Source organism: Microtus oregoni, unplaced genomic scaffold, assembly GCF_018167655.1.
Source record: "Microtus oregoni isolate MIOR12 unplaced genomic scaffold, Mior012 000042F_ref0000377, whole genome shotgun sequence".
NCBI lineage: Eukaryota > Metazoa > Chordata > Mammalia > Rodentia > Cricetidae > Microtus > Microtus oregoni.
In genome coordinates, this window is record NW_024543209.1 from 1,829,066 (window position 1) to 1,855,362 (window position 26,297).

General features: G+C 38.4%; 1 protein-coding gene across 2 annotated transcripts in view; it reads left to right on the forward strand.

Moving 5' to 3' along the window:
- The first annotated feature begins 1,572 nt into the window (after nucleotides 1-1,572).
- Nup153 (nucleoporin 153) overlaps nucleotides 1,573-26,297 on the forward strand; it is a 48,920-nt gene continuing 24,195 nt past the window's right edge. Inside the window, exons 1-11 of one of the 2 annotated variants that reach the window (XM_041633008.1) lie at nucleotides 1,573-2,184; nucleotides 10,561-10,786; nucleotides 15,639-15,887; nucleotides 16,391-16,530; nucleotides 16,610-16,738; nucleotides 19,345-19,461; nucleotides 19,564-19,608; nucleotides 19,697-19,750; nucleotides 22,279-22,425; nucleotides 24,396-24,442; nucleotides 24,855-24,969. In XM_041633008.1, the coding sequence (XP_041488942.1) occupies nucleotides 2,068-2,184; nucleotides 10,561-10,786; nucleotides 15,639-15,887; nucleotides 16,391-16,530; nucleotides 16,610-16,738; nucleotides 19,345-19,461; nucleotides 19,564-19,608; nucleotides 19,697-19,750; nucleotides 22,279-22,425; nucleotides 24,396-24,442; nucleotides 24,855-24,969 (1,386 nt within the window). In that variant the 5' untranslated portion in view covers nucleotides 1,573-2,067. The remainder of the gene's footprint in view (nucleotides 2,185-10,560; nucleotides 10,787-15,638; nucleotides 15,888-16,390; nucleotides 16,531-16,609; nucleotides 16,739-19,344; nucleotides 19,462-19,563; nucleotides 19,609-19,696; nucleotides 19,751-22,278; nucleotides 22,426-24,395; nucleotides 24,443-24,854; nucleotides 24,970-26,297) is intronic. The other variant, XM_041633009.1, reaches the window with a different exon arrangement.

The window sequence follows — 26,297 nt, forward strand, 5'->3', positions numbered from 1 at the left end:
ATGTAGGTGGGTCAGGACAGGAAAGATGTGAATTCTTTCGATCATCTCTGGTACCTGTCTCAATGGCTAAGGTCAGACAAAGCCTGTACCAACTGGTTACAGCATGGGCCTTTTATGGGCTGAAAGTTACGACAAGTTTGAAGGTACTGTAACTTTTGTTTTATTAATTTGATTTTAGTAGCGATTTGAATTGTACAATTTGGGCACGTGGAGGTCACTCTTGGTAGTTGACTTCTGGTTGGTAGTCCGTGCCTTCTATCTGAACAGCTATGATAAGCAGAAACGTGTCCCTGCTGAGGTAAATTCTCATTCTGTTTGCAGATGAGGAAAGTGAAGCTTAGAAAGAGGATCAGTAGCCTCCCCAAGACCATACAGCTAGTAAGTGACAGATTTAAATCATCTATTTGATTTTATAGTTGTTATAAACGTAGAACAAGGATCTCAAATGGAACAATTACGACTGCGATTCTTCACAATTGATTCTTCTTCCTTATCATTTAGCTACTTGTTTCAGCTCTTATGGGAAACTGGGTTATAGTCCTGGTTTTGAGCGCCTTACTTGATGTCCTTAATGGTGTCCCTTAAATTCTCTGCGTCTCTATATAGTCCATTGAACGGATAGCTGGGTCACATGATCACACAGCCCTTTTGTCTAAAGCCTGCCTCTTAACACTGTGGATTCAGCCTTTGAAGGTAGTGTTTATTCACCTTCCTAACACTAGCTGGAGTAAATATACATTTCCTAGGAATGTATTAGTCACCCTTACTTAATGAGTGTTGATTGCATAGGTTATAATTGCAATCGTTTCCTGCGTTTCTCGTATACCAGGCAATCTACTGAGTGCTCTACCCAGATGACCGCACTAGCTCCCCACAACTTTATAAGGTGGATTTTAGAGCTCCTATTTAAGAGCGGAGTCATCCAAGGTCAAGTATGTAAGTAGTGAAGCAAGTCAGAATGCTAGCAGCCTGGGTGTTGACAACAAAGCCCTTACATGTTTAATGAAACAGTAACGAAATTGTATTTTTTGCTTTTGTTGAGACACAATCTCACAATGAAGCAGAGGCTAACCCTTCCCCTCTGCCTCCCAAGAGCTGGGATTACAGCACATCAAGCAGAAGCCGATCGCCTTTTCTACTTATTTAGGCCTGGGGCTCACGGTCACAGTTAATTTAAACGCAGGTTTTTTTTTTTCCTATTTTGATAGAGTATCGTTCTATTTACTGTTTACTTCCATTCCGCTTATAACTGATGAATGAGAGGAGATTACTATTTTCATGTCGAGTGTTAGGCCGAATCTAAACAAGTAGCCAACTGCCGCCAAACGACCGGGCTTTGTGCCTCTGCCGCGCTTCGCGGGTGTCCTTCCGCGACAGCCTGCCTTTCCGAGAACCCGCGTTCTTGCGCGAAAAACTCTATCTCCCAGAGGGCTCCGCGGCCGAGAGCGCGGGCTCGACCAACCCTTCCTTCCTTTGCTCATCTCCCCCCCTCGTCGTCGCAGCCTGATGATGCAAACGCGTCGGGCGCAGAGAACTGACGGCGTTCTGACTCGCGACCGCGGCGGCGGCCTCAACAGCGGTAATAGGCGCAAGAGCGGCGGCGGCGGCGGCGGCGACGACTGCAGGGACGACGACGACGACGGCCGGCGGCGGGGCGGGCTCAGCGCGCACAGGGGTGGGTAGGCGGGCGGCGCCAGCGGCCTGGACTGCGGCAGCGACGGCCAGGGCGGCTCAAGAGGAGCCTTCAGCAGCCGGCGGTCGAGCTAGGCCTCAGCGGCGCCCGGAGCTACTCGCGCCGGCCTCGGCGGGAGATCTCCATAGAGACGGTGACAAACACAGACGCGGGGGGTCCGCACGCGGCCGGTGACCCGCAGTCAGCTCGGAGCCCTCAGCCGCCGCCACCGCCTTCCTCACCGCCGGCGTGCGCGCACTCTCAGTTCCCGCTCGCTCCCTCGCGGTTCTCGCTGTGTCTGTGTGTCGCCTAGGGCCGGGCGGGGGAGGCCCTCAGGCCGCCGCCTCTGCCTCTCCCGCCCGGGAGCGGGAGTGGGAGGCCGCCCAGGCTCCACCATGGCCTCCGGAGCCGGAGGCATCGGAGGGGGCGGCGGCGGCGGCGGCAAGATCCGGACGCGTCGTTGCCACCAGGGGCCGGTGAAGCCTTACCAGCAGGGGCGACCCCAGCATCAGGTACGGGGACCCGCACGCCGCGGTGGACTGGGCGGCTCCGAGCGGCCGCAGTGAAGTGTGGGGGGGGGGGGACGGTGCGAGGCCCCGGTTCCCCACGTGGAGCGGATCAGGGGACCAGAGGGCGTGAGGCAGGACCGGGGTGGCGACGGGAAGTGGGCAGAGCCTGACGGGGCCTGGCGGCGCACACGTGGGGTGCGGGCGGCCTCTCCCAGCCCTCCCGCCCTGGGGCTTTCCCCGGCGGGCGCTGGGCGGGAAAAGAAATTCCAGACTTCGGATACTCGGGGTTTTTTTTTGGCGGGTTTTGGGGTTTTGATGGGATTACTCATGACCTCGCGCGGGAACAAGGGAAAGAGATGTGGCAACAAGGCCCATCGGCTAGCAGGCTTTATTTCTTTTCTTTTTCTTTCCGGTGCTCCGGGTTGAGGGTGCGTGGCGAGGGTAGTTGTTGCTGCGGCCCAGAGGGACTTGGGGAGGGGGCGCTGTTCCCCGCATCGTGGACTAATTCAGTCTTAGCTGCATTGAGACGTTACTGGTTATCCGGTCCGCTTATCTCCCGGGTTGGCCTTCCCGGATCTGCACACGCTGCCTTAGTCTCTCCTCTGCCACTCTTAACCGAGTTATAGTTACTATGGCACTGAGGCGTTTTGAAAGTCCCTCTCTATTCTTACGTCTGGTCTCTGCTGCGCGATTCTTCCTCTCTCCTATCCTCCCCGCTCTGTATTTTGGGAGGCTAGCATCAACCATTCTGAGAACGCTTAACCAGTTCTCCAGCTCTGATCTCATACACCAAATATTCTTAATACTGGGCGTTTTCTAGAATTTTAAGGCACTTGGGGCACACATAGTGGTCTTTTATAGTTAAGCCGTCGTGTGCCTTTGTGGATGTTTATAATTTTTTAAAAAGTTGCTTCCTCTTGTAAATGAGATGTTTGGTTCTGAGAAAGATTTCAGTGTTTAAAAATTGCTTGTGAGTTAAGAGAGTGTTAAAAACTCTGAAACAAAGCCACTTAAAGTACCACGGTGAACTAAAGTAGGAAGTGTGCATTTTAGTATTGTTGAAGAAGTCCTAATAACTTGTTGCATACTGTTAAATGTAGACTTTGTTTTAGTCTCCGTAGTGCTGAAATTGAATTCTTAGCGTTTTGATTGGTAATGTTAAATTGTATCACTTTCGATAGTTTAAAAAGTAAAGATCTGAGAAAAAGTTTTGAATAGTAAAAACTGATTATGTACTCAAAAGTTACTTGCCATTGGTTGGGAATCTTGGCACTATTACCATTTTCCCTAGATGTGTACAGAATGCTGAGGAGCAGGAGTATTTTGCAAGCCGATTTTAAGATTAAAATCAAGTCACAAGCTTGGCCATTTTACTTCACCTAATATTTTACAGTAGAAGTTAAGACAGGCATACTTTTCACCAAAGAATAACGAATCACCAGCGAATGCCTATTAAAGGAAAATGAAAAAAAGAGAAATGGATGACTTGGATAGAGTTTATAAGGGAGCTAATACATATTCTAAGTGACAAAGTTACGGCCACAATTTATTTTAAAATGTACTCAGATGAAAATCTAATCTGGGAGAGAAGATAGCTAACAACTACAGCCCGAGTTTAGAACTGGTCCAGGTCTCAAGCTGAACGGCTTTAGAGCTCAGTAGTTACATCATCTAAAATACTAGATTTTCGCCTCAGCATTTTTTTTTGAGACATGGTTTTCTGTGTGTAGCCCCAGCTATTTAATTATTGATTAGCAGATTTAATTTTGGCAGAAATGACCAAAGAAAAGTATTCAGGGTCACATAAAAGAATACATCTCAGTTTTTGTTTGTCTTAAAGTAACTAGTCTTACCTTAGTGGACTTCATTGTCATCTACTAGCAGAGCTTGTCAACTGGATGTTTTGCAGTGGCTGCTGAGTCATCCTGGATATAATAAAGGAGCTTCATGACATGGCATGTTTCATACTAACATTTGATAAGTGTCCAGGGCTTCTGGGCAAATGAAACCTTTGGTTGTGTAGTAGAAGGTTAGAATAAGAATAAGCAGGCTGGCACTATTAGTGGATGCAGGACAGCAAATGTCAGGTCAAATAGCTAGGGCAGTCAGTCACCCAGTACCTGTGATTCCTGGTTTAACTTGACTTCTAATTTCCCGTTTTGACTTAGCTAGACTTGGTTAGAGGTTAGCTCTTCTGGGAAATGTCTAAACTTTTTAACTTTTTTCTGCTTTTAACTTACCTTAAAAAATACCACCTTGCTTGATGTTGTGGAGCTAGAAAGTTACTGTCTTGTTCAACCAGATAAAGGGAGTAACTTAAAGAAAAGTAGAAGTAGCTGGGTATAGTGGCACATACTTGCAATCTCATCTGCTAAGAGTCAGATCAGGAGATTTTCTTAAGTTTGAAGCCAGTGACTCCAAGCTGACCTGGACTGTAGCAGTGTAGAAATAAATGAACAATGTGAGATGGTTGTTTTCACTTGCCTCTTTACCTCTCCTGTTAGCCAGTTACTTTTTAGCTTTTCTGAGATAGGACCCTTCTCTGTAGCCCAGACTGGCCTTAAACCTGAGATTTTCCTGCCTAAGTCTTCTGAGTACTAACCCAGGTACTTTTAAAAATGGCTTATTTTTCTAGTTGGGAGTTCTGTTCACTAAAGGTAATGTGTTTAGTTCTTGGCACCTGTTCATTCAGTCTCCTTCCCCATTTCCATTGTGTGTAGTAAGGTGGGTAGGTTAAGTGGCTGCTTTTTCTAGTGGCTATCAGAACATTTGAGTTTATAAGCAGAACTTAACCTCTGCAAGAACCTGTTGCCACCTCCTGGTGAGATAGACCTGTTTGTTTTTGTCCCTCCCTTTCTCTTTTGGTGCTAGGTTTTCTGACTCTTTCCACTCTTAGAGAAACAGAATGGCTGATAGCTTGTTCTTCCTGGCTTAAGTCAGTGACCATATTCAGCAGTTAAAACAGGTGGGGAAGGAGAATTAGAATTCCCCCTCCATCAGTATTTTAGATCAAGGGTTGATAAATCTTTTTTTTTTTTTAAATAAACAAAACTGTTTTGAGGCACTGTAACTGACTGCCAGGTTTTTGGCAAATGCAAAAACCATTTTTAGCTCTTAAGAGCTGCCCAGAGACTAGATTCGCCCAGTCACCGAGTTTGTAGAACCTGGTTTATGTGATAGGACCCTTTATTATTTTGTCTATTTATTTATTTATTGACACAGATATGTCTTGCCTAACATTTGATGGCTAAAGAGTATTCTCAGCTTTGGAAAAGTAATATTTCCTAGTATTTTATAAATCCCAGATGTCATTAAATAATTTTGCTTTCTATATTCTAGATGCTAATGCTTTTGGTAGATAAGAAGTATAAATAATTGGTTTAAAAGATTCTAATGGAATCAGATGAGTTTGAATCCCTGCTCTGCCCTGAATTGAACAATGAAAAATTCTGCTTAATTTTGTCACCTGTAAATTAGAAAATTGCCAAGAGTGACATAAACACGTCCCATAGTTAGAATATGGGATAGTTAGAAGTCACTTGAAATTGTGATTAAATAGAGCCTTGAAATTTATTTATTTATTTGTTTATTTTTTTTTTGTTTTTCGAGGCAGGGTTTTTCTATAGCTTTGGAGCCTGTCCTGGAACTGTGTGTAGACTAGGTTGGCCTTGACCTCACAGATATCCCACCTGCCTCTGTGTCCTGGTGCGGGGGATTAAAGGCGCGTGCCACCACTGCCCAGCAAAATTTCATATATGTAAGTGATCTTTGCATTTTCTTTTATAGTTAGAGGTTTTTTCTCCTGGTTACCCAAGTCTTTTCCAAAGTCATACTAAACTTATGGTCTTTGTGGAGTGAGAAAGTCAAGCTTTATCACTAAAGTGGTCTATTGATGAAGGGGGAGTTCTTCCCATTCCTCAACTTTTTAAACAGTTGAATATGGTTACCTGTTTCAGCTAGGAAGGTTCTGTAAGGATGCAAGGTAGATTCCCTTAACTCAAGGCCAGAAAAGTTCATTTATAGCACCAAAAGTTAATCACAAAGTTTGACAAAAATCAAACATTATCACAACTTTTTAAGTACTTAGTCTTTTTCTCAAGAAGTACCAGTCACTTAAGTATATAGGTAGAAAAGTCTGAGTGTTGATTAATAAATAGAAAATGGGTTTGGGGGCTTCTTTTTTTCCTTCTGGTGTGTTCACTTTTCTCACCAGGTTTTTAATACAACAATAACAACAGTAACAACAAAAACCCTCCAATTATATCTCTGTTTTCTGGAAAGTCCCAATGGGACAAGTGTCTAGCTTGAGGTAAAATGAAGCCTTTGGTCAGATGCCACTAAAGATACCATTTTATTAGGAACAGGGTATTGGGAACATTGCAATAATTCTGTATTTTTAACTTTTGTTTTCTGATATAGTTTCCTATAATCCCTAGCTAGGCTGGAACTCTGAGTAGTATAGGCTGGCCTTGAACTGACAATTCTCCTTCCTGTGTTCACCAAACAAAAAAGGTGTATTTACAGCCTTGATTCCAGACAATTTATGAACAGAAAGGATAGAATGCTTTTCTCATCTATAAATATTTCAGTTTGTTTGATTGTACTTACCTTTTTCATAGTGTGGTTTGAGAACTAAACTCTTAGTCTCAGTATTGAAATGTGGGATATAAGAGAGCTTTGGGGGTTTAACTACTGTGGGCTATTAATGGATTGTGTTTCTTCTTGTTGCATTTTAAGGATTTTAATTTTTATTTTGTTTTTCAAAAGACTTGCTTTTACTTTTATTTGTATATATGAGTTGTATGTGTGTGGGTGTGTGTATGTGTCAGAGCTCCTGGAGTTAGAGTTACAGGCAGTTGTGAGCACTCTGACAGACATGCTGGAAACTGAACTTGCAACCTCTGAAGAAAGAGCAAGAACTCTTAACCATTGAGCCATCTCCCAGTCCCGTTAGTTTTATTTTTGAGTCAGGGTCTTCCTATAGTCTAGGCTGGTCTGAACTCGCCATGTAACCAAAACTGGTCTGGATCGTTCTACCTCTGCCTCCCAAGTGCTGGGAGTGCTGGAATTACAAGCATATGCTACCATGCCCAGCCCACTTGGATTTAATTCTATTGCTGCAAAGGTATTTTTAAGTGGCTGGAGAACTTGGACTGGGTAGATAGAGTAAATTTAACCATTTATAAAATAAGATAGACCTGAGGTTTGCAACTTAAAATCAGATTATTAAAATTAGATATAGTAAAATGTCTTAATTCTGTACTCATAGAAATAGCCCAATATCAATGTTATGATGAAGCAGCTTGATAAAGACTTTGGGAAAAAAACTGGGTAAAAGTCTAATAATATAAGTACTGAATGAGTAAGTAGGGAGGATGAAGCATGTGCAAGAGCCCTGGAAGACAATGCTTAAGGGTCAGAGAGAGGTGCCCCCTCCCTTCTATGTATCCCTGGCCTACCTAGAACTCACTTTGTAGGCCAGGCTGGCCTCACACTCATAGAGAACTGCCTACCTCTGCCTCCCATGGCACAGACAGAGGTCTTAATGTATTATGGGTATCAAAAAAAATGTGGAAATCAAAATGGGTGGAGTATTTTGGAAGAGTAAGGCCTGATAGATGTAAAATTGATGCTGGACTTAGTTTGGAGTCATGTTCAGAGAGCCAGTGAAGTTACTTAGGAAAGAGTGTAAAATTAGAATACTATTTAATAAGGAATAATGTGAAGGGAGTTGAGTGGAAACAATACTGATCTGAAGTAAGGAAAATACACAGGACTGAGGAGTTGGCCAAATTGAGAAGTTGTCTTCTGGTGCGAAGAAAGTTTGTAATTATAAAATGAAGTCTTAGTATAGAGTAAATCGTTCTCTCTCCCTGCACCCACTTCTATCATGAACTAGGGTTAAACAGACTTTTAAACACTGTTCAACAGTGCTGTGATTTGTATATAGTATATAATTTTATTTTATATATAATTTTAATTAAAATTAATTCTAAAGCATCCTCACATGCCTTGCCTGTCCTCCAGCTGTGGCCCTACTTCCATCCTCATGCTAGGATTGCTGGTGTGCACCACCATGTCCAGCTTGTAAAGCATTCTTGCATCAAGTTTGACTCATTTCTGTGAAGGCCTGATTTAGGACTCTTCTTGGCATGGAGTCTTCCTCCTTAAGAACATTTTTTTCTCTTTTCTAGTTCCTTTCATCCTTTTCTCACTCTGATCTCATGGAGCCTAGGCTGGAGACTTAATTTCTGATCTTCATTCTCAGTTTTTCACTAATGACTGACTGTGTGATTTTTTTTTTTTAAATTTGCATTCTGCAGGGGGGGGGGCTTTTTCCTGAAATGTAACTTAATTTCCTGTGATGAATCTGTTTCCTAATCTCTTCAACTAGAGTGGTTATTAGACTTGATAATGTATTAGAATCACACGGGAGAGCTTAAACATAGCCTTATCTTGAGAGTTCATGCTTTGGTAGCATTATGAAGGACTTGAAGTAGTTGCTTATCCTGTAGCTAAAAACTGTAGATAGAGCATTTTAGACCAGAGTTCACTTTTTCTTCACGCCTTGGGAGTCATTTAATCTAAGAATTTGTTTACTGAAGCTTAAGGATTTTAGTTTTAATGACTTAAAGTCAGTTTCTTTTTTCTTTTCTTTCTTTTTTTTTTTTTTTTTTTTTGGTTTTTCGAGACAGGGTTTCTCTGTGGCTTTGGAGCCTGTCCTGGAACTAGCTCTGTAGACCAGGCTGGTCTCGAACTCACAGAGATCCGCCTGCCTCTGCCTCCCGAGTGCTGGGATTAAAGGCGTGCGCCACCATCGCCCGGCTTAAAGTCAGTTTCTTTTTCATTTTTTGTGCTGTCGTTCTCTGTGAGTCCTGTTGAGCTGAGGCTAGTATGCGCGTTAAATTTTAGTTGAGGAAATGAAGGTCTCTTTAAGTACAGTTGCTGTATGGCAGTGTTTCCTTATTTTTTATCTCTTTGCCTTTCAGTTTTGTTCTCTGATCTTCAAGGTGCTTAATGCTACTGTCTGTGACTTCGGTTAGATATGTGATGTTTCTAGCCTGTCCTATAAATTGCTTTATTGTTTTTGTTCAGAGACCACATAGAATATTAATTTTGTTGTATTTCTTGATATTTATGCCTTTCCAGATAACAAAGCAATTACTATTAGTATTCAAGTGTCTGTTTCAGAAAGACTTTCCATCTTTTCTCTTGGCGGAATTTCCTTCCAAAGTAGAATTACATATTCCGCCTTAATTTATTTTTGTATTTACTAAGCCCTTCTTTCCTTTCTGTGATTCTCTGAAACCTGATTAAGGCTGCTTTATGAGAAAATTTATGCCTGAAATTACCTTATCCCAGCTTGCTTATGGTAGCTTTTTTTCCCTTACTAGTAAAATTAGTACTTGAGAAGTACTTCCATGTTATTTCATTTAATTTTCATCGTCATTCCAATGGGCGTTAGTAGGAAGGGATGTTCTTAGAGTAAATCAAAGAAAAGGGAGGTTAGTATTCAAGTTGTGCCATAGTTCCAGGATGCCATGCTATTACTGTTACTCACACTTGTATCTTGGGCATGCTACTTCATTACTTGCCTCTCTTCATGCCTTGGTTTTCTTATGGCATTGGGCATTGGGCATTGAGCCCAAGGTCTTGCCCTTATAGGCAAATACTACAATGGAGCTATGTCCCTGACTCTTTATTCATGGAGTATCATATTCTCACTACATAAAGTAATTGTATTAAATTGACAAATATTTGTAAATTGCTTAGAAAGGAGCCCAGATCACCAGCTGCAGTGAATGTTAGCTGTAGTATTTTGTCATTGATTTTCCTTTAGAAATTGCAATCCTAAAGCTAATTCCTCAGATTTTTAAAGGGAAGATTCCATAATATGAAAATTTGACCGCCAAAAAGAGGTCTTAGGTTATTTCTTGAGTTTAAATTATATTGGATTAGTTGTCTTAGTTCCTATTTTAAGAGGGATTCCTTACTCTATTTGTTGTTTTATTATTATTATTATTACCTTTATAGTGCTAAGGAATCTAAACCCAGGCCTCAAGCATGAGAGGCAAGCACTGAACTATATATCTCCAGCTCTTATCCTTCTTGACAAATGTGACACAAAATAACTGTTGAAATGGTTTATACTGTGTATTGTAATCCTCTAAGGTACAGAAGGATGAAAACATTTACTGCCTATTACTATGTCTAGATCTTGACTTGTTGGTTCATAAAAACAATATTATGCCATAATAGTATGAACTTAGTAAATTTTGTTGGAAACACTAGTGTTTTGGTTGGCATATGACTTTCTATAAGTGCTTACTTACAAAAATAAATTTTCTAAAATAGTCTTATGTATGTTTTCTCCAACAGGGCATTCTTAGCAGGGTTACAGAGTCTGTTAAGAATATTGTTCCAGGGTGGCTACAAAGATACTTCAACAAGAACGAAAATGCATGTAGCTGTTCAACAGGTACAGGTGAAGTTCCACACTGGCCGGAAGATAGGGAAGATGAGCGGGTAATTTATGCTAGTGAGGACAACACAAACAGTGATGATGGGAGAATCACTCCTGAGCCAGCAGGCAGTAACACAGAAGGTGAGCATGGATATTTGGTGACAAATCAGACTTTCATGTCTAATTTTAAATATCTTTATATTACCTGACTATGGTACAGTCTAATTGAGTGGTGTATAAATCCTCTATGGAATATATGGAAATCATTTTTAACCTATGTTTTACTTAGCAGTCTTAAAGAATTACTATTTTGTGTTTTGTGCACATGGGCCATCATGGCACAATGTGAGTGTGTATGTGTGTGTTTGTAGCATGAGTGATAAAAATAACTGACACAGATGTAAGGCTTGTTACTGCTAGTGTAATTAGTAATGTATATTCCTATCTAATTGGCCTGTAAAGAGAAATAGTGACCATTTCTTGAAAGAATGGTTACTTAGAAGAAAATTACAAATCTAGTGTTTTTAGTGTCATAGTTGTAGTTTCCATTGCTGTGAATGAGTTGGCTTCATCTTCCAGCTTACATCATCCAGGGAAGTCAAGGCAGGAGGAACCTAAAGGCTGAGTTCAAGGAGGAATATTGCTTATTGTCTTGTTCCCCATGGTTATCTCAGTCTGCTTTCTTATTGCACTGAGGACCACCATTCCCAGGGATGACACCGCCCATGGTGAGCTGGGCCCTCCCACACCATCAATCAAACAAATGTGTTAGCTGGGCATGGTGATGTGTGCCTTTTATTCAAGCACTCTGGAAGCAGAGACAGATGGATATCAGTTTGAAGAGAAACCCTATCTCAACAACCCCACCCCCATAAACAAAATATCAGAATGCAAGAAAGAAGAAAGAAAAATATACCATAGGCTTGCCCATAGACCACCGTGGTGGGTGCATTTTCTTAGTTAAGGTTTCCTGTTCTCAAATGACTCCAGTTTGGGTTGACATAAACCAGGGCATTTAGTGATAGTCAGTTTGGCATGGTCTTTGAAGTTTTACTGGTTTTTATTAGGATAAATTGAATTTTGATATCTGCACTTCTCAAAATTTCTTTCAAATGTTACCAACAGGCTTTATCTGGTAGATCTCTAAGGGGATTACTTCAGCTTCACTTTCTCTCCATCAGATGGGGCTCAGGCTTTCAGTTTTTTGATAAGAGATTTCTGGTGAGCACTAGTGCACCCATAGTAGCAGAAGGCCCTTTCCCAGTTTGATGAGCATATTAGTAAGGAATAAGTAACCTGAGTTTCTAATTTTGTATCTAAAATTTTAATTGTGTGTGTTTTCATGAACTTATATTTTATTCATTAAATTGCTCAATTTCTAAGTTGGCTTGGTTATGTATATCTTTGTAAATTTTAAATGTAAATTATGGGGGAAAATAGATGTTAGAATGAACTCCCAATGTTGCTTTTTAATGTTGGTAATATTTCATACACGCTTATGGAATAGACCAGTACGGAAATCCTCAAGAATGTACATGTTATGTTTTCACTAAAATGAGACTTCAGGCCACGGTGCTAGAGATAAAACCTAAGCCTTTGTACATGCTAGGCAAGCACTCTTAACATTGAGCCCTATCTCTTACCATTTAGAAGCAAGGAGGGCAGCTTTTTGATTCCTTTTTTTAAAAACTCAGCATTTTTTCCTCTCCTTCACTTTTTAGATTTGATCTTCCCTCCTGTCTTAAAACTTGTCAGTCCCAGATAGTTCTTACAGTCTTTTTCTCAAGGTATTTATTTATTTGGTTCTGTGGTCAGTGTGTGGAGTCAAGTGCCACTGATGACTCTCTACAAAGATGAATATGAACCTTTGATAGATAGAGCTGAAAAAATCAGTTTGCATTTATTTTCTGAAACATTGAAATGTAAAATGCATTCTCAAAACAATACAATCTTAGATATAGTTACCATCTAGTATCAAAATGCAGGAAGCACCACACAGTGGTGGTGCATGCCTTTAATCCCAGCACTTGGTAGGCAGAGGCAGGTGGATCTCAGTGAATAAATATGAGGCCAGTCTGGTCTACAAAACGAGTTCCAGGACAGCCAGGACTGTTAGACAGAGAAATCCTGTCTCAAAACCCCCTCCCCTAATTGCAGGAAGCTAAAATAGCTTAAATATAATAGTCCTGAGTTTTGTTTACTAAATAGGAAGTTTTACAAATAACTTATGTTAGTAAAAACAAGGCTGGAGAGTATTGAACATTTAAGTAACTTAGCAATAACAGAATTATGACAGTTTCAAGTTTCTTCCTTAGAGCATTCTGCCTATATACTGCCTGTGTTGACTTGTGTATGTGTTGTGTGTGTACATATTTGTGTATATGTACATGCACGTGCAGGTGAACGTAGTGTGTCCTTAGTTGCTCTTTACATTTTTTTTTTTTTATATAATGAAATTAGCTGGTTAGCAAACCCTAGTAATGAGTTCTCTGGTCTTTTGCCTCCCTAGTGGGGTTACACTTTACTCAGCTTTTTTGTATGGATACTAGGGATACAAACTTAAGTTTACATAGTGAGCACAGTTACCACTCGAGCCATCTACTCAATGTTGGTTCTTGAGATTTCATCTCTACTAGGTTAGTGAAAACCTCAAGAATATAAGTGTAAGTGAGAGTTAGGTCACAGAGAACCCCATAGTGGCATATCTAATAAGTGAGTCAGTAATGAATTGTACTTGTAGTTGCCTGATTTATATTGTCATGATTTATAGTTATCTTAGAAATACAGCATTCATGGCTGATGTGAATCTGTAAATCATAGGGTTGTCTCATCCTTTGCCTTTTGCTACTTGGTGTGGCGTGGAAGGAGCTATCTGTAAGCAATAAAACTTACACATATACGATTTAGTAGATAACTGCTAGAAATGGTCCGGTCACTTTTACCTATAGGATAAATGGATGCAAGGATCAGAGAATGGGGTGGCTAAAAAGCACTACCTTCTAGGATGAGTCACAATAATTAGAGTACCTGTACCTACCTAGGACACATTTCAGGACAGATGAGATGGCTCAGTGGATTAAGGCACTTGCCTACTAATCCAGAGTTAAATCTCCAGGACACAATGGTAGAAGGAGGGAACTAACTCCTAGAAGTTTCCCTCTGACCCCACAAGTGGAATATGGTGTGTGTGTGCACATACAGACTTGAACATAATAAATGTGTGTATGAATACAGTCATAGAGAAGTTGAAATATTTATAACCTTTGTGTGTGCGTGTGTGTTTTGGCTTTCTTGTTGACTGAATCCAGAGCCTTATGTATGCTAAGCTACATCCCCATCTTGTTTAATTTTTAGATTTTCTTTTTCGTTTTTGTTTCAAGATAGGGTTTCTCTGTGTAGCCTTAGCTGCCCTGGAACTCACTTTGTATACCAGGCTGACCTTGAACTCATGTAGATCCTTCTTTTTGCCTCTGCCTCCCAATGCATGCCCAGTAATTTTTACATGTTTCATGTTGTGTTGGGTATTGCTTATGCTAGACAAGTTCTGTGATGTTTAAATGCCAATACCAATTAATTCCTAAGTTTCAGCTAATGTTTCTCTTAACATGTTTTGTAGCAGATTATATTTAAATAAGTTGAGGTATTCTGCTGGATTGTTTTGTGTCTCTGTGATGCTGGGGATTTAACCAAGTACTTTTCATCTATTCTAGGCAATCAAGCTCTTCACAATGAGCATTAGCACTGTATTAGATGTAAAAATAAAAAAAAATACAAAAAAAGGAGAAAACTTTAAGAAACAACCTTTCTTTTTCTTGATGTGCTTTTCACCCTTGGAGAATTCTTAATTGCCATGTCTGGTATACCTTGATTTTTAGAGAAAGATTTTTTTGAATTGTGGTAAAGTTCTTAATGTTAAAACATGAATTTTATCATTTTAGGTCTTGTTTTAAGTATGTAGACCTTGTTTGCAGACACTGTCTTGGAACTTTTTTATCTTACAAAGCTGATAGAACAGCATTCCCCATCCCTCTCTCACCACCTGGCGTGTGTTCCAACTTGAACTTCAGTTCTGGGTCTCAGGTATCCCAGGCTGATCTTAAAGAGCAAGTTTGACCTTGAATTCTGAACCTCCCAAGTATAGGTATTACAGGTGTTTGCCACTATGCTCTGTTTTTATGCTGGGGTTTGAGTCCTTGTGTGCTAGATAAATGCTTTACCAACTGAGCTGTCCGATTGCCCTTGATTTTTCTTGTGCTGTTTTCTTCTATGGTTTGAAAATAGTTGTTTATGTTTTCTCTAGTTCTGTACATGTTTATATTAGAAGAGCTAGTTTGGTCCTACTTAATTCCATTCTAAGGGGAATCTTCCTTTGGAACTTGAAATATGATTCTTGAAGATATACTGTAAGATGTAAGATGGTTAAGAGAAATTCTGGAAAAGAAGAATAAAGTGAAATTGGGAGGTGAATAATTCTATGGGGAGTAATAAAAGCGCAGTGTTTAAAATTTAAAAACGCAGGGCAAGTTCAGAAATGTCTTGACAGTGTCACAGAGAAGAGGGAAGCCTCTTGAAATCAGAGAGCATGAAAGTGACATCTCATTTGTGAGGAAAATAAGAGTTAGGTTAAGAAATTATTTTCGGTCATAATAAACACTAGCTTTTTTGAAAACAATGAAGCTAAACACTTCACTCGTGTATCCTAAATGATGTTGTATCCTAGTTGGACTAAAGATTAGCCATTGAATTGTATTATGTATAAAGGTAGCCCACTCAAGAAATGTAAAAGTTGTGAATAGGTTTAGCCAGCTGGGGAAAACATAGTTGTGTTTCAGTTTTCATATATCACGTCCTGAGTGATGACATCTTACTTACTAATAAAGTATGTTACTTGCTTTGAAGTCCAGACTGACATTAATTGTGCAAATGTGGTAAATAATGGACTAGTGCAATGTCTTTTCTCAGTTTTATTTGTAATGTTATTATTCTTTTAAAGAACCTTCGACAACCAGTACCGCCTCAAATTATCCAGATGTGTTAACAAGGCCTTCTCTTCATCGGAGCCATCTGAATTTCTCCATGTTGGAATCCCCTGCGTTGCATTGTCAGCCTTCCACGTCCTCTGCATTCCCAGTTGGCAGTTCTGGATTTTCCCTCGTCAAAGAAATTAAAGATTCTACCTCTCAGCATGATGATGATAACATCTCAACTACCAGTGGTTTTTCTTCAAGAGCTTCTGATAAAGGTATTCTTGATACTGGATAGTAAGTAGTAGTCAGTAGGGATACATTTTATATGTTGATTTTTATTTTTTATTTTTAGAGAAAGGGTCTCACTCTGTAACCATGGCCTTGCTCTGTAGGTCCTTGAACTGAGAGATTCACCTGCATCTGCTTGCCCAGTGCTAGGATTAAAGGAGTGCACCACAATCCTCCTAGTTTAGGCGTTTGTTTTTGTTTTGTTTTGTTTTAAGATTTCTTTTTAATATATGTATATATGTTTGCCTATAAGAGTTTTTGTGAGCCAGAGGAGGCCATCAGATTTCTTGGTATTGGAATTCCAGGTGGTTGTTGGAGGTGCTGAGAATTAGCTCCAGGTCCTCTGCATGAGGAATACATGTTCTTAATTGCTGACCCATCTTTCTGGCCCTCTTTTAATTTTAGTTTTAATTTTAATTTTTTTAATAAAATTCTAGGCCTTACGGTCTTAAAATTGGTGGTTACCTCAAATTACAAATATTTGTTTTAGATATAGCTGTTTCGAAGAGTACTTCTCTGCCACCGCTGTGGTCCCCCGAAGCAGAGCGTTCTCATTCACTCTCACATCATACTGCCACCAGCTCCAAAAAACCAGCATTCAACTTGTCTGCCTTTGGAACACTTTCCACCGTGAGTACTAACTTTGTTGTATATAATCACAAAGTTTTTAGTATTTTTGCTTATAATTTGTCACTGTGTTTCTGTGCAGTCACTTGGGAATTCTTCAGTTCTTAAAACAAGTCAGCTTGGAGACTCTCCTTTCTATCCTGGCAAAACAACATACGGTGGGGCAGCTGCTGCTGTAAGACAGAACAAAGTGCGAAATACGCCTTACCAGGTTCGTGTGAGAGGAGGGTGGTGATAAACTTTCCCATTACCAGACACTGACTACTAATACCCAAAAGACTTGAATTTTTATTAATGGTAGAACTGTGGATGTTACTTTAAATAATTTGAAGTATGAGAACATTTTAATTGAACTGAACATACAGAATATTAGATTGGTGCATGTTTTAGAAAGTATAACAATTCCACTCTTTAAAATGAGATAAAAATGCACGTGATAAAATTTGCCTTAATATTAGCTTATTAGAATTGTGATAAAAGAGTGTTGTCACTACTGCTATCCAAATGTTGAAAACCATTTTCAGCCAGCTTTCACAGTCATTCTCTGACAGCCCCTTTCCAGTTTTTCTGTATTTAGGGCTTTTTCAGAATGTTAAATGAACTTAGTCATACATGGGCTGATATAGTTCATTGGCATCAGTCTGGCTTAGGTTGAACACCTTGGTTCCTTTTTATGCTGGTAGTGAGCTGTAGTTTATTATTGAAAAGATACTGGATATTCCCAGTTTTAACATTCATTTTTCATTTCCCTTAGACATATGGTAGATTGTTCATCATATGATTAAGTACATAATAAACAAGACAGATGTTTTCTGGTGTGTTAGTACCTGCTTGCTTCTTGTAATATTACAGCAGTTGTATTGTGTCCTTGCTTTACAGGTAGAATTGTCAGTTTTTTTTTAAGTGTTTATGTTTTAGAAGTATGGGTTTTTTTTTTTTACTTTTACAAATGTTGCTCATTTTTAAATTGTTTGTGTTCTTTTTCTTAAATAATTACTTTTATTTTATGTGTTGGTGTAAGCATACCAGATCCCTGGAATTGGAGTTACAGACAGTTGTGAACTGCCATGTTGGTGCTAGGAATTGAACTTTGGTCCTCTGGAAGAACAGTCAGTGCTCTTAACTGTTGAATCTCTCCAGCCCTTGTGTTGTGTTCTTGATGAATGAGGAGAGCTTATTTTTTGTGTGTATGAGATATTTTTGTTTTTATGGGGTGTGTTTTACAGGTGATAACTAGTTAATATATATATTTTTTCTATTGTTATTTTATGTTTTTGGTATCTTTTATAAGTTATCTATATATAACCCAATGTCATAGTGGTTTTATTTTAAAAATTTCATAGTTTTTTTTTTAAGGCTTTAATTTGGGTCTGTCTTATTTTGAGTTGATTTGTGTCTGATATGTATGATGTGTGCATCAATGTTGATTTGATTTACATTTGAGCATTTGTTGTAAGTACCATTTGTTGAAGACTCGTCCTTTCTCCGTTGTCGAAACTTTTGAGTGGGGGATCGTTTGGGACTTGTGTTTTTCTGCATATCCCATTGTCTGTCTTTAGACTGGTAGGTACTTCCTTTGTGATAGCTGTGGATGGAGAGGAAGTTTTGAAATTGGCAATGCCTGGTTTTTAATTTGTTTCAATACAAGCTTGCTTTAGGTTTGCTAGGTTCTTTTGGTTCTGGGGATTGAACTGAGGGCCGGGAACATAGAAGACTCATTTCTGCTCAGCTATAGGAGAGCACTTGGTTTTCTGTAGTTCTTTGAATTTCATAAAAATTGATAAAAATTTCAAAAAATTGACATTGGTTTTGCAATGTGATTACATTTAGTCTAAAGATTAAACTCAAGAAACAGAAAACAAACACCCCCCCACACACACACAGATTGTTTATAGCTAACAAATGGCATGAATACTTAAGTGTAAATCAAGTGATACAATTACATTCAAGGCTTTTATGGTAACTATATAGGATGTGAAAGAAATTCCTGTACAAGTCTTATTCATATATTGGTGTAACGTTTTAATTCTATGATATACTTTAAAGATAGGAGAGACTACTACATGGATGCTTTTGGAGAGGGCAAGCATAGAAATATGTTACATATACTTAGAATCTTTCTCAGTGTAGACTTCTAACACTTATAATTGAAATTTGGTGAGTTTTTGTGGTTTTGTGGTTGCTTGTTTTTATTTTATTATATGCTGAGGGATCAAATGTAGAATGTCTTGCTTGACAGGCAAGTACTCTGTCTACGAATGACAGCTCCAGCCCAGTAAGTGACATTCAGATGTTACTGGTTACTCCTTTCATACAGTGTAAGAGTTAGGAAACATACTAATGATTCATAACTTTAATTCTAAATAAACATTGTTTAATAATCAGTGTTATGGATGTCTTTTTAAAAAAAATTAAATAATGGGGTATGTAGGTCAAGATATTCCTAAAAAAATTTTTTCTTTAGAAGAGTGCATGTAATCCTCCCTACTCCTGTGCAAACACACACACACACACACACACACACACACACACACACACACGATTTCTCTTATGTAGCCCTAGCTGTCCTGGAACGCTGGTCTTGAACTTGGAGACCCACCTGTCTTTGCCTTCCAAGTGCTGGGATTAAAGGTGTGTGCTACTAGTACCCAGCTACATGCTGTCTTTTCACTTCGGATTATTAAAGTTATTCCACAGCCCTTGTTACCATAATCTTGTTTTATTTTGAATAACAATTTTGTTTTTATTTTTTCATTGTATGGACTATGTACCTTGAACTGTCTGTTGCAGCAAGTAACAGACTATATTATTTTCTAGGCACCAGTGAGAAGACAGATGAAAGCTAAGCAGCTCAATGCACAGTCTTACGGTGTGACCAGCTCAACAGCACGGCGGATATTGCAGTCATTAGAGAAAATGTCAAGCCCTCTTGCGGTAAAAATTTGAAATCATATTGAAATGAAATAATGTAGCAGAATTAGAATTTAGTGAAAAAGTCTTAGAGTTTTATTAACTTTTTGTATTGTAATGTTACAGGATGCGAAAAGAATTCCATCTGCTGTTTCTTCTCCTTTGAATTCTGTACGTTAACTTTTAAATCTTAATGAAACAAAAGTTGTTTTTCAGTTTCCTACCTATTCTAAAACTCTTTCTTTCATTTTTTTTTCAGCCTCTTGATAGGAGTGGGATAGACAGCACAGCTTTTCAGGCCAAAAAAGAAAAGGTAAGCTGTGTAAAAACGTCAGCAGCTCTGTGTTTACAGTTAGCAAGTGCATAGACTAGTAGTCGCTAAGGAACGTGTTTGAAAAAGGAGCTATTTTTACCCTGGGCATTGTAACTTTTCTTACAGCCTTGGGATGAACAACATATTCTGTCCTCATGTTCATGACTGTCTTTACAGCTTTTTCTTAATTTATAGATCGATATAAATTGAGGAGTGAACATTTCACATGTTTGTCATTAAAAGTGCAATAAATTTATCCCCTCATTGAAATAGTAATTTTTTTTTGTTTTGTTTTTGTTTTTTGAGACAGGGTTTCTCTGTAGCTTTGGAGCCTGTCCTGGAAACTAGTTGTAGACCAGGCTGGCCTTGAACTCAGAAGTCCACCTGCCTCTGCCTCCCGAGTGCTGGGATTAAAGGCAAGTCCCACCACCGCCTGGCGAAATAGTCATTTTTGAAGAAATTTTATTATCCAACATGTCAAATCTTGTGAATCATAGAGCTTCAGTACATATTTTTCATCAGCTGAAATACTAGTTGAGGATATTGGAGTTAATAAAATATACAGTCTTGGTGCCTTTTTGTGTAGTTTCTATGGATTAAATTAGCTTTTAAAATTATTGTGAGGGAGGTTAATGCTTAGTAATGGTGTTGGAGAGGTGTCTCCTGTGTTTTATTTATAGCTATTTAAGTGTCCTCCAGGAAAAGTAGATTCCTGGATCCTTACTTATAAAAGAATTTATTATAACATTAAGCTCTCTGAAAATAATTAAAAATCATAGAATTAACATTATATGAATTATTTGTGGAGATTAAATGAGTTACCATGTCTTTATAATTATTCTTATTGAGTATGGTAAAAGACGAAAGCTACAGTTTTGTTTTCTTTCCCCTTGGAAGAGTGTTTGAATTCCTAGGGTTACTTAGATGTTTGTAGTTAGGTAAGAGGGATCTGCTTTGAGCCTCTGTTATGCTGTTAATATAAAATGTTAACATTCTTCAGACTCTTGAATCTGAAAAGTAAAATTTTAGGGTTGTGCCATTTTTGTCAATGAAAGTACTACAAATGTTTATTTTATAAGTTGCTGGAAATTAAAAAGCCAGAGTACAGTATTGGTCATGTGTCATGTGTAACAAATTGTCTCATTGAGTTGAGGATTTAAGGAGAGAGCTATAGGAACTTTACCGAAGGCTTTGCCCTAGAAACCAGCATTGTTGTCAGCTGTTGCTAAGTGAATGGACTATGTGTTGCATGGCAGTTTATGGACACAGTATAATTATCTTACACCAATAAAACTTTTACTTTATTTCAGTGTAGCAAAGGAGTATGTGCAAAACACTTGGTTACTTAGACCCCAAAGCTAGGTCATGTCATAGTCTGGAAGTCTTAAATGCTTTATCAATTAGACTCACATTATAAGCCTGCTGTAGGATAATGCGCTTGTACACTGTAAAGATTTGTCACCGATATTGGTTTAATAAAATGATGATTGGCCAGTAGCCAGGCAGGAAGGAGTACACGTGGGGGGACCAGATTAAGAGAATTCTGGGAAAAAGGAAAGGCTGAGTCTGCAGTCACCAGCCACATGTAGAGGGAAGCAAGATGAGAATGCTTCACTGAGTAAGGTACCAAGCCACGTGCTAAACATAGGTAAGAATTATGGGTTTTTTAAGTTATAAGAACTAGTTAACAATAAGCCTGAGCTAATAGACCAAATAGTTTGTATCAATATAAGTCTCTGTGTGTTTCTTTGGGTTTGAACAGCTGCAGGGCAGGACAGAAACTTCTTCCTACATAAGCCCTTTGGTTTCATTTGTTTTTTAAAATAATGATAAACCACTTTGGAGAGGAAGATTTGCATATGTGTTTAGGAACTTGTAAATTTTTATAACTTATTTATAAATCACTTTTAAAAAGTTATTTTTTAAATGTGAGTGTTTTTTGCATGTTTATGTGTGCACCATGTATGTGCCTGGTACTCTTAGAGGCCAGAAGAGGGCCTCATATTCCTGGGACTGGAGGCTAAAGCTGCCTTGTAGGTGCTGAGAACCAAACCCAGCCCTCTGTGGAGAAGCAAGTACTTTTTAACTAGTGGGGCATCCCTCTAGCCCCTGTAAACAACAATCTTAATTTTCAATGGAAAAAATAATAGAAACAGAGGTTTGGGGAAATGCATAAAAATAAGTTTTAGCCATGTCCAACAGTCATCTTGTCTAAGGTTAGAATTGTTCAATTGTCTTGAATATTGTATAGTTTCATTTTGTGTGGGTATATGTATGCTTGTGTGTGAAAAGCTATTGAATCTGGGGTAAAATTCAGTCCTGCAAAATAGTTTAGAATTAGATATATGTATATTTATGTATTAATAATAGATTAAATGCCTTTGGTTTATAATTTTTTGTTATTTTAATCTGCTTATTTAATTTCTCTATGTAATAATCTCTAGGTCACATTAGTTATTTTGAAATAATTTTTAGATATGCCACTGATAAATAAAAATGTCTATTTTTGATTTCTGTTTTCTTATAAGGTGGACTCTCAGTATCCCCCTGTTCAGAGACTAATGACCCCAAAGCCAGTTTCCATAGCAACAAATAGAACTATCTATTTTAAACCATCTCTGACCCCATCTGGTGATTTAAGGAAGACTAATCAAAGGATAGATAAAAAGAACAGTGTGAGTTTGTTTGTTTATTCTGTTTTCTTAAGACAGTGTCTTGCTATGTAGCTATGCTGGGCTGGAACTCAGGACATAACTGGGCTGGCCTCATTTATGTCAGTTTTACTGCTTCTACCTTTAAAGTGTTAGATTATAGGTATGCACTACCATGTCTGTCTCTGTTATTAATTTTTACCAGTCTGTTTCTTCTTGAACTAATCTTTTAGTATTAGCTGGAGTGAATAAAGATAAAAAAGTTATTTAAAGTAGAAGACCTCTCTGCTGGTATAGTCTAGTAATTATATGATGCCTGTTAACTAATGAGTTAGAATTGCTAAACCTTTAAAAATAACTTTCTTGATCAAATCCTAAATCTTTGTGGGTAAATTTTACATATTCATTGCCTAGATAAGTTTTATTAGATTTACTTATCTATTTGTCTTATTTGTGTTGCTAAATTCTAAAAGGTGTTTCAAATGTCATATCTTTTGACTGAATTTCTCCTGCACCTTAAAATGGAAATAATATTTTAAAATGTTTTTTATATCTACTTCTCTAAACTAAGATCCAAACAAAGCTCAAATGCTACTTTTGGGTTTTTTGAGATGTTTTATGTACCATAAATTTAACTATTTTGTGTTTATCGTTTAGTGATTTTAGCATATCCACAAGGTGTTGAACCATCACTATGTTCCATTTTAGAACATTTTCATCATCATTTCTCTCCTAAAGTTTTTAATAACTTTCTGTGTTCTCAGGGTTTATGTAATTACAGTATACACAAATATTTTACTGTTTTTAGAAGGCAGAATATTACTTCATAAAATGGATTGTAATCGTTTTCAAACCCTAGAAGGAATGTTGATGCAACACGAATCTGCAGGTTTTATTTAGATGTTAAGCAGATGTCCCAAAAGAAAAATGTCCCAAGATTATTATTTGTAGTCTCCATTAATCCAGAATATTTTTGAAAAGCAGAAGTTAGTTAACTGTAGAATGTCCTGCAGTGTCCGATTGTCCGGGATGGTTCTAGATTCTGGTTATTCTTGGTTAACCACTGAAGAAGATCTGGGCTCTTAGTGCTCAGGTGAGACATAGTGTGCCTATTTTTGATCTTTTTTAGCATCATTGCAAGTTCCTGCCTGAAGCTGTTTGTTGATTCTGCTGTAGTAGATCTTTAATTCCATTGTTCTTTCTCCATGTATTGGTTAACCCTTTGCTATATAATCTCTTTTCTGTATTTGATTTACTTCAACTGAGTTCTTAGTTTCAATAGTCTAAAATATTTTGTTAGAGTTGTTTACTTTGATGATTCTGTCCCCCTGCATCTGTCTTTGAATGGACTCCAGTGCTCTTTTACTATGCCCTACCATTTTTGAGCACCTTACTTTTTACATAGAGTCTTGTACATTTCTAGCTCTCTATTCCTGTAACTGGCCATTTCTACAGGAAGCCTTAGTTCTTTTCAGTGCAAGGAATTTGCATCTCAGAGATTCTGTCTTTATAAAGTTACCTGTGCATTTAGTATAGCAAAAAGGAAAGTAGTGTTCCTCCCCTCTCTCAAGGTCACTGGGAACTTTGTACTAGTGTTTTGGTTAAATACTTGATCAATGACATTTTGTATATATACTCATAATACATAGTACAGTTGTAACTCTTGATTAGCGTTCAAAGAGCATGCCTTACATATTCCAGGATAAAGAAGGTTAAGAAAATTTGTAGCTATGGATGTAGCCTTCTGTGGTAGAGGTATTTGTCTTGCATGTGTTAAGGCTTTAAGTCAATCCTTGCATCAAAAAAGAAAAATTTAAGCCAGGCATATTCATTCCTGTAATCCCAGCAGTTGGTGAGTGTAGATGACAGGGTCTGAAATTCAAGTCTAGTCTCAGCCACATGCTGAGTGCGAGGCATGCCTATCTTAATTACTACCCCACCCCAGCAAACAATGAATTTTAAATAAGATCCTCATTACATTCTTTTTCTTGCAGGCTGTAAATGAAAAAAATATTTCAAGACAAAATAGAGAGCAAGAAAGGTAACGTCATTTCATATACAACTGGGTTTCTTTATTTTTTTGGTAAGGTTCATATTTATAACAGTCTTTAAGAAAATTAAAAAGTATATTTAGGGGGGCAGTGAGATGGCTAAGCAGGTCAAGGCACTTGCTACCAAGCCTGAAAACCTGTTTTCAATCTCTAGAACCTACATAGTGGAAGTAGACAATTGACTCCCCAAATCTGCCTCATTGCCCTAACAAGCTTTGTGTGTAATGATTGTGTGCTTTCATGTGCTTGCACACATGAACAAAATAAATGTAGAAAAAGTCTAAAGTGTATTTTGCTATACATTGATTGTCTTGTTAGCTGTTCCGGTGTTTGGATATTCATTTAACAATTTCTGGGACTAAATAATATATCAATTGTTTTGATTTTCTTTTTATTTGCTAGTGGCTTTTCATATCCCAGTTTCAGTATTCCTGCAGCCAACGGTTTATCTTCTGGAGGTGGCAAGATGAGAAGAGAGAGAACACGCTTTGCTGCTTCTAAACCTCCAGAGGAGGAGGTAGGCTCATATTTTATAAACTTTGAAATTGTGGTAGTGAGGCGAGACCCACAGAAATGGGGCTAGGGGAAGATTTGGATAGAAAATTATCTACTATTGAAACCATCCTTTAGATGTGCTTATCCAAAACTTAACCTAGGAGCCTCCACTTCATGAATTGCATAAAATAACTTAAAACAGAAATACCATTTTTTGTGTGTGTGTGTGTGAGGTAATTTCCATTGAAATTATTTGACTCTCTGGGCACTGCCTTACAGTTTTGCTTGTTTATCAAATGTACGTATGATTAACACTTCGTGCTTTTGTTAACATTCTCTCTTGTCTCTTTCTCAATCCACTTTTGTTAGCCTTTTCTCTCTCTCTGTAAGTGTGTTACTTCATGTTAAATGGAACGATGGGTTTTAAATTTCTCTGCTATTTATCCTTTGTGCAGATTTACTACAATTAATCCATTCTCTCATCAGGGTACATTTGGGCTGATTCCCAGTATGTGCTAAGGTGAATATTTATACACTTCTCCTTTGCCATGTGCAGTTTGGTCTGGAGGATATTTACCTAGGAATGGGATTGTTGGACTGCAGGGGTTGGCACATGTCTTTAAATGTGTTTGACTTTACTGTATTCCTCTTCACAACACTTCACATGATCATAGGTGGATCTTTCATTTATTTATTCCTTTTTCTTCTTAGCACTTTGTTTTTGTTTTGACTCATTGCTGGTGTGATAGCTATAAAATGTCAGTGGGTTTTATTTTGCATTTTCTTGTCTAATGGGAAGTAGACTTTTGGATGTGTTTTGTGGCCATTTAGGTTTTTCTTTATTCATTTTTTTCCCCTATGGGATTATTTTTTAAATAAGGCTAAGTTCTTGGACTGGTGAGGTCGCTCAGTGGGTGGGAAGTGCCTGCTGCTAAGTCTGGTGACCTGAGTTCCATCCTGGGACCTACATTGTGGAAGAAGAGATCTGACTTCTGTGGGTTGTTTTTTTAACTGCCACATGTGCTCTGTGGCATATATGTGTGGGCACCCCCACACACAATTGAAATACAATTTTAAAAATAATTGCATTTTTGGTGTTGCTTGGATATAGAGGATGGCGACTAATTGAAGACTGGTTAAGTTGACTGGAGTTTGCTCATTTTCTACCTTTTGAGTTGAAACAGTTCTTATCTCAGTTTTTTTTAAAAGATTCATTATTTTTTTCTTATGTATGAATGCTCTATATGTATGTATGCCTTTATGCCAGAAGAGCGCATCAGACCCCACTATATAAATAGTTGTGAGCCACCATGTGGTTGCTGGAAATTGAATTTAGGACCTCTGGAAGAG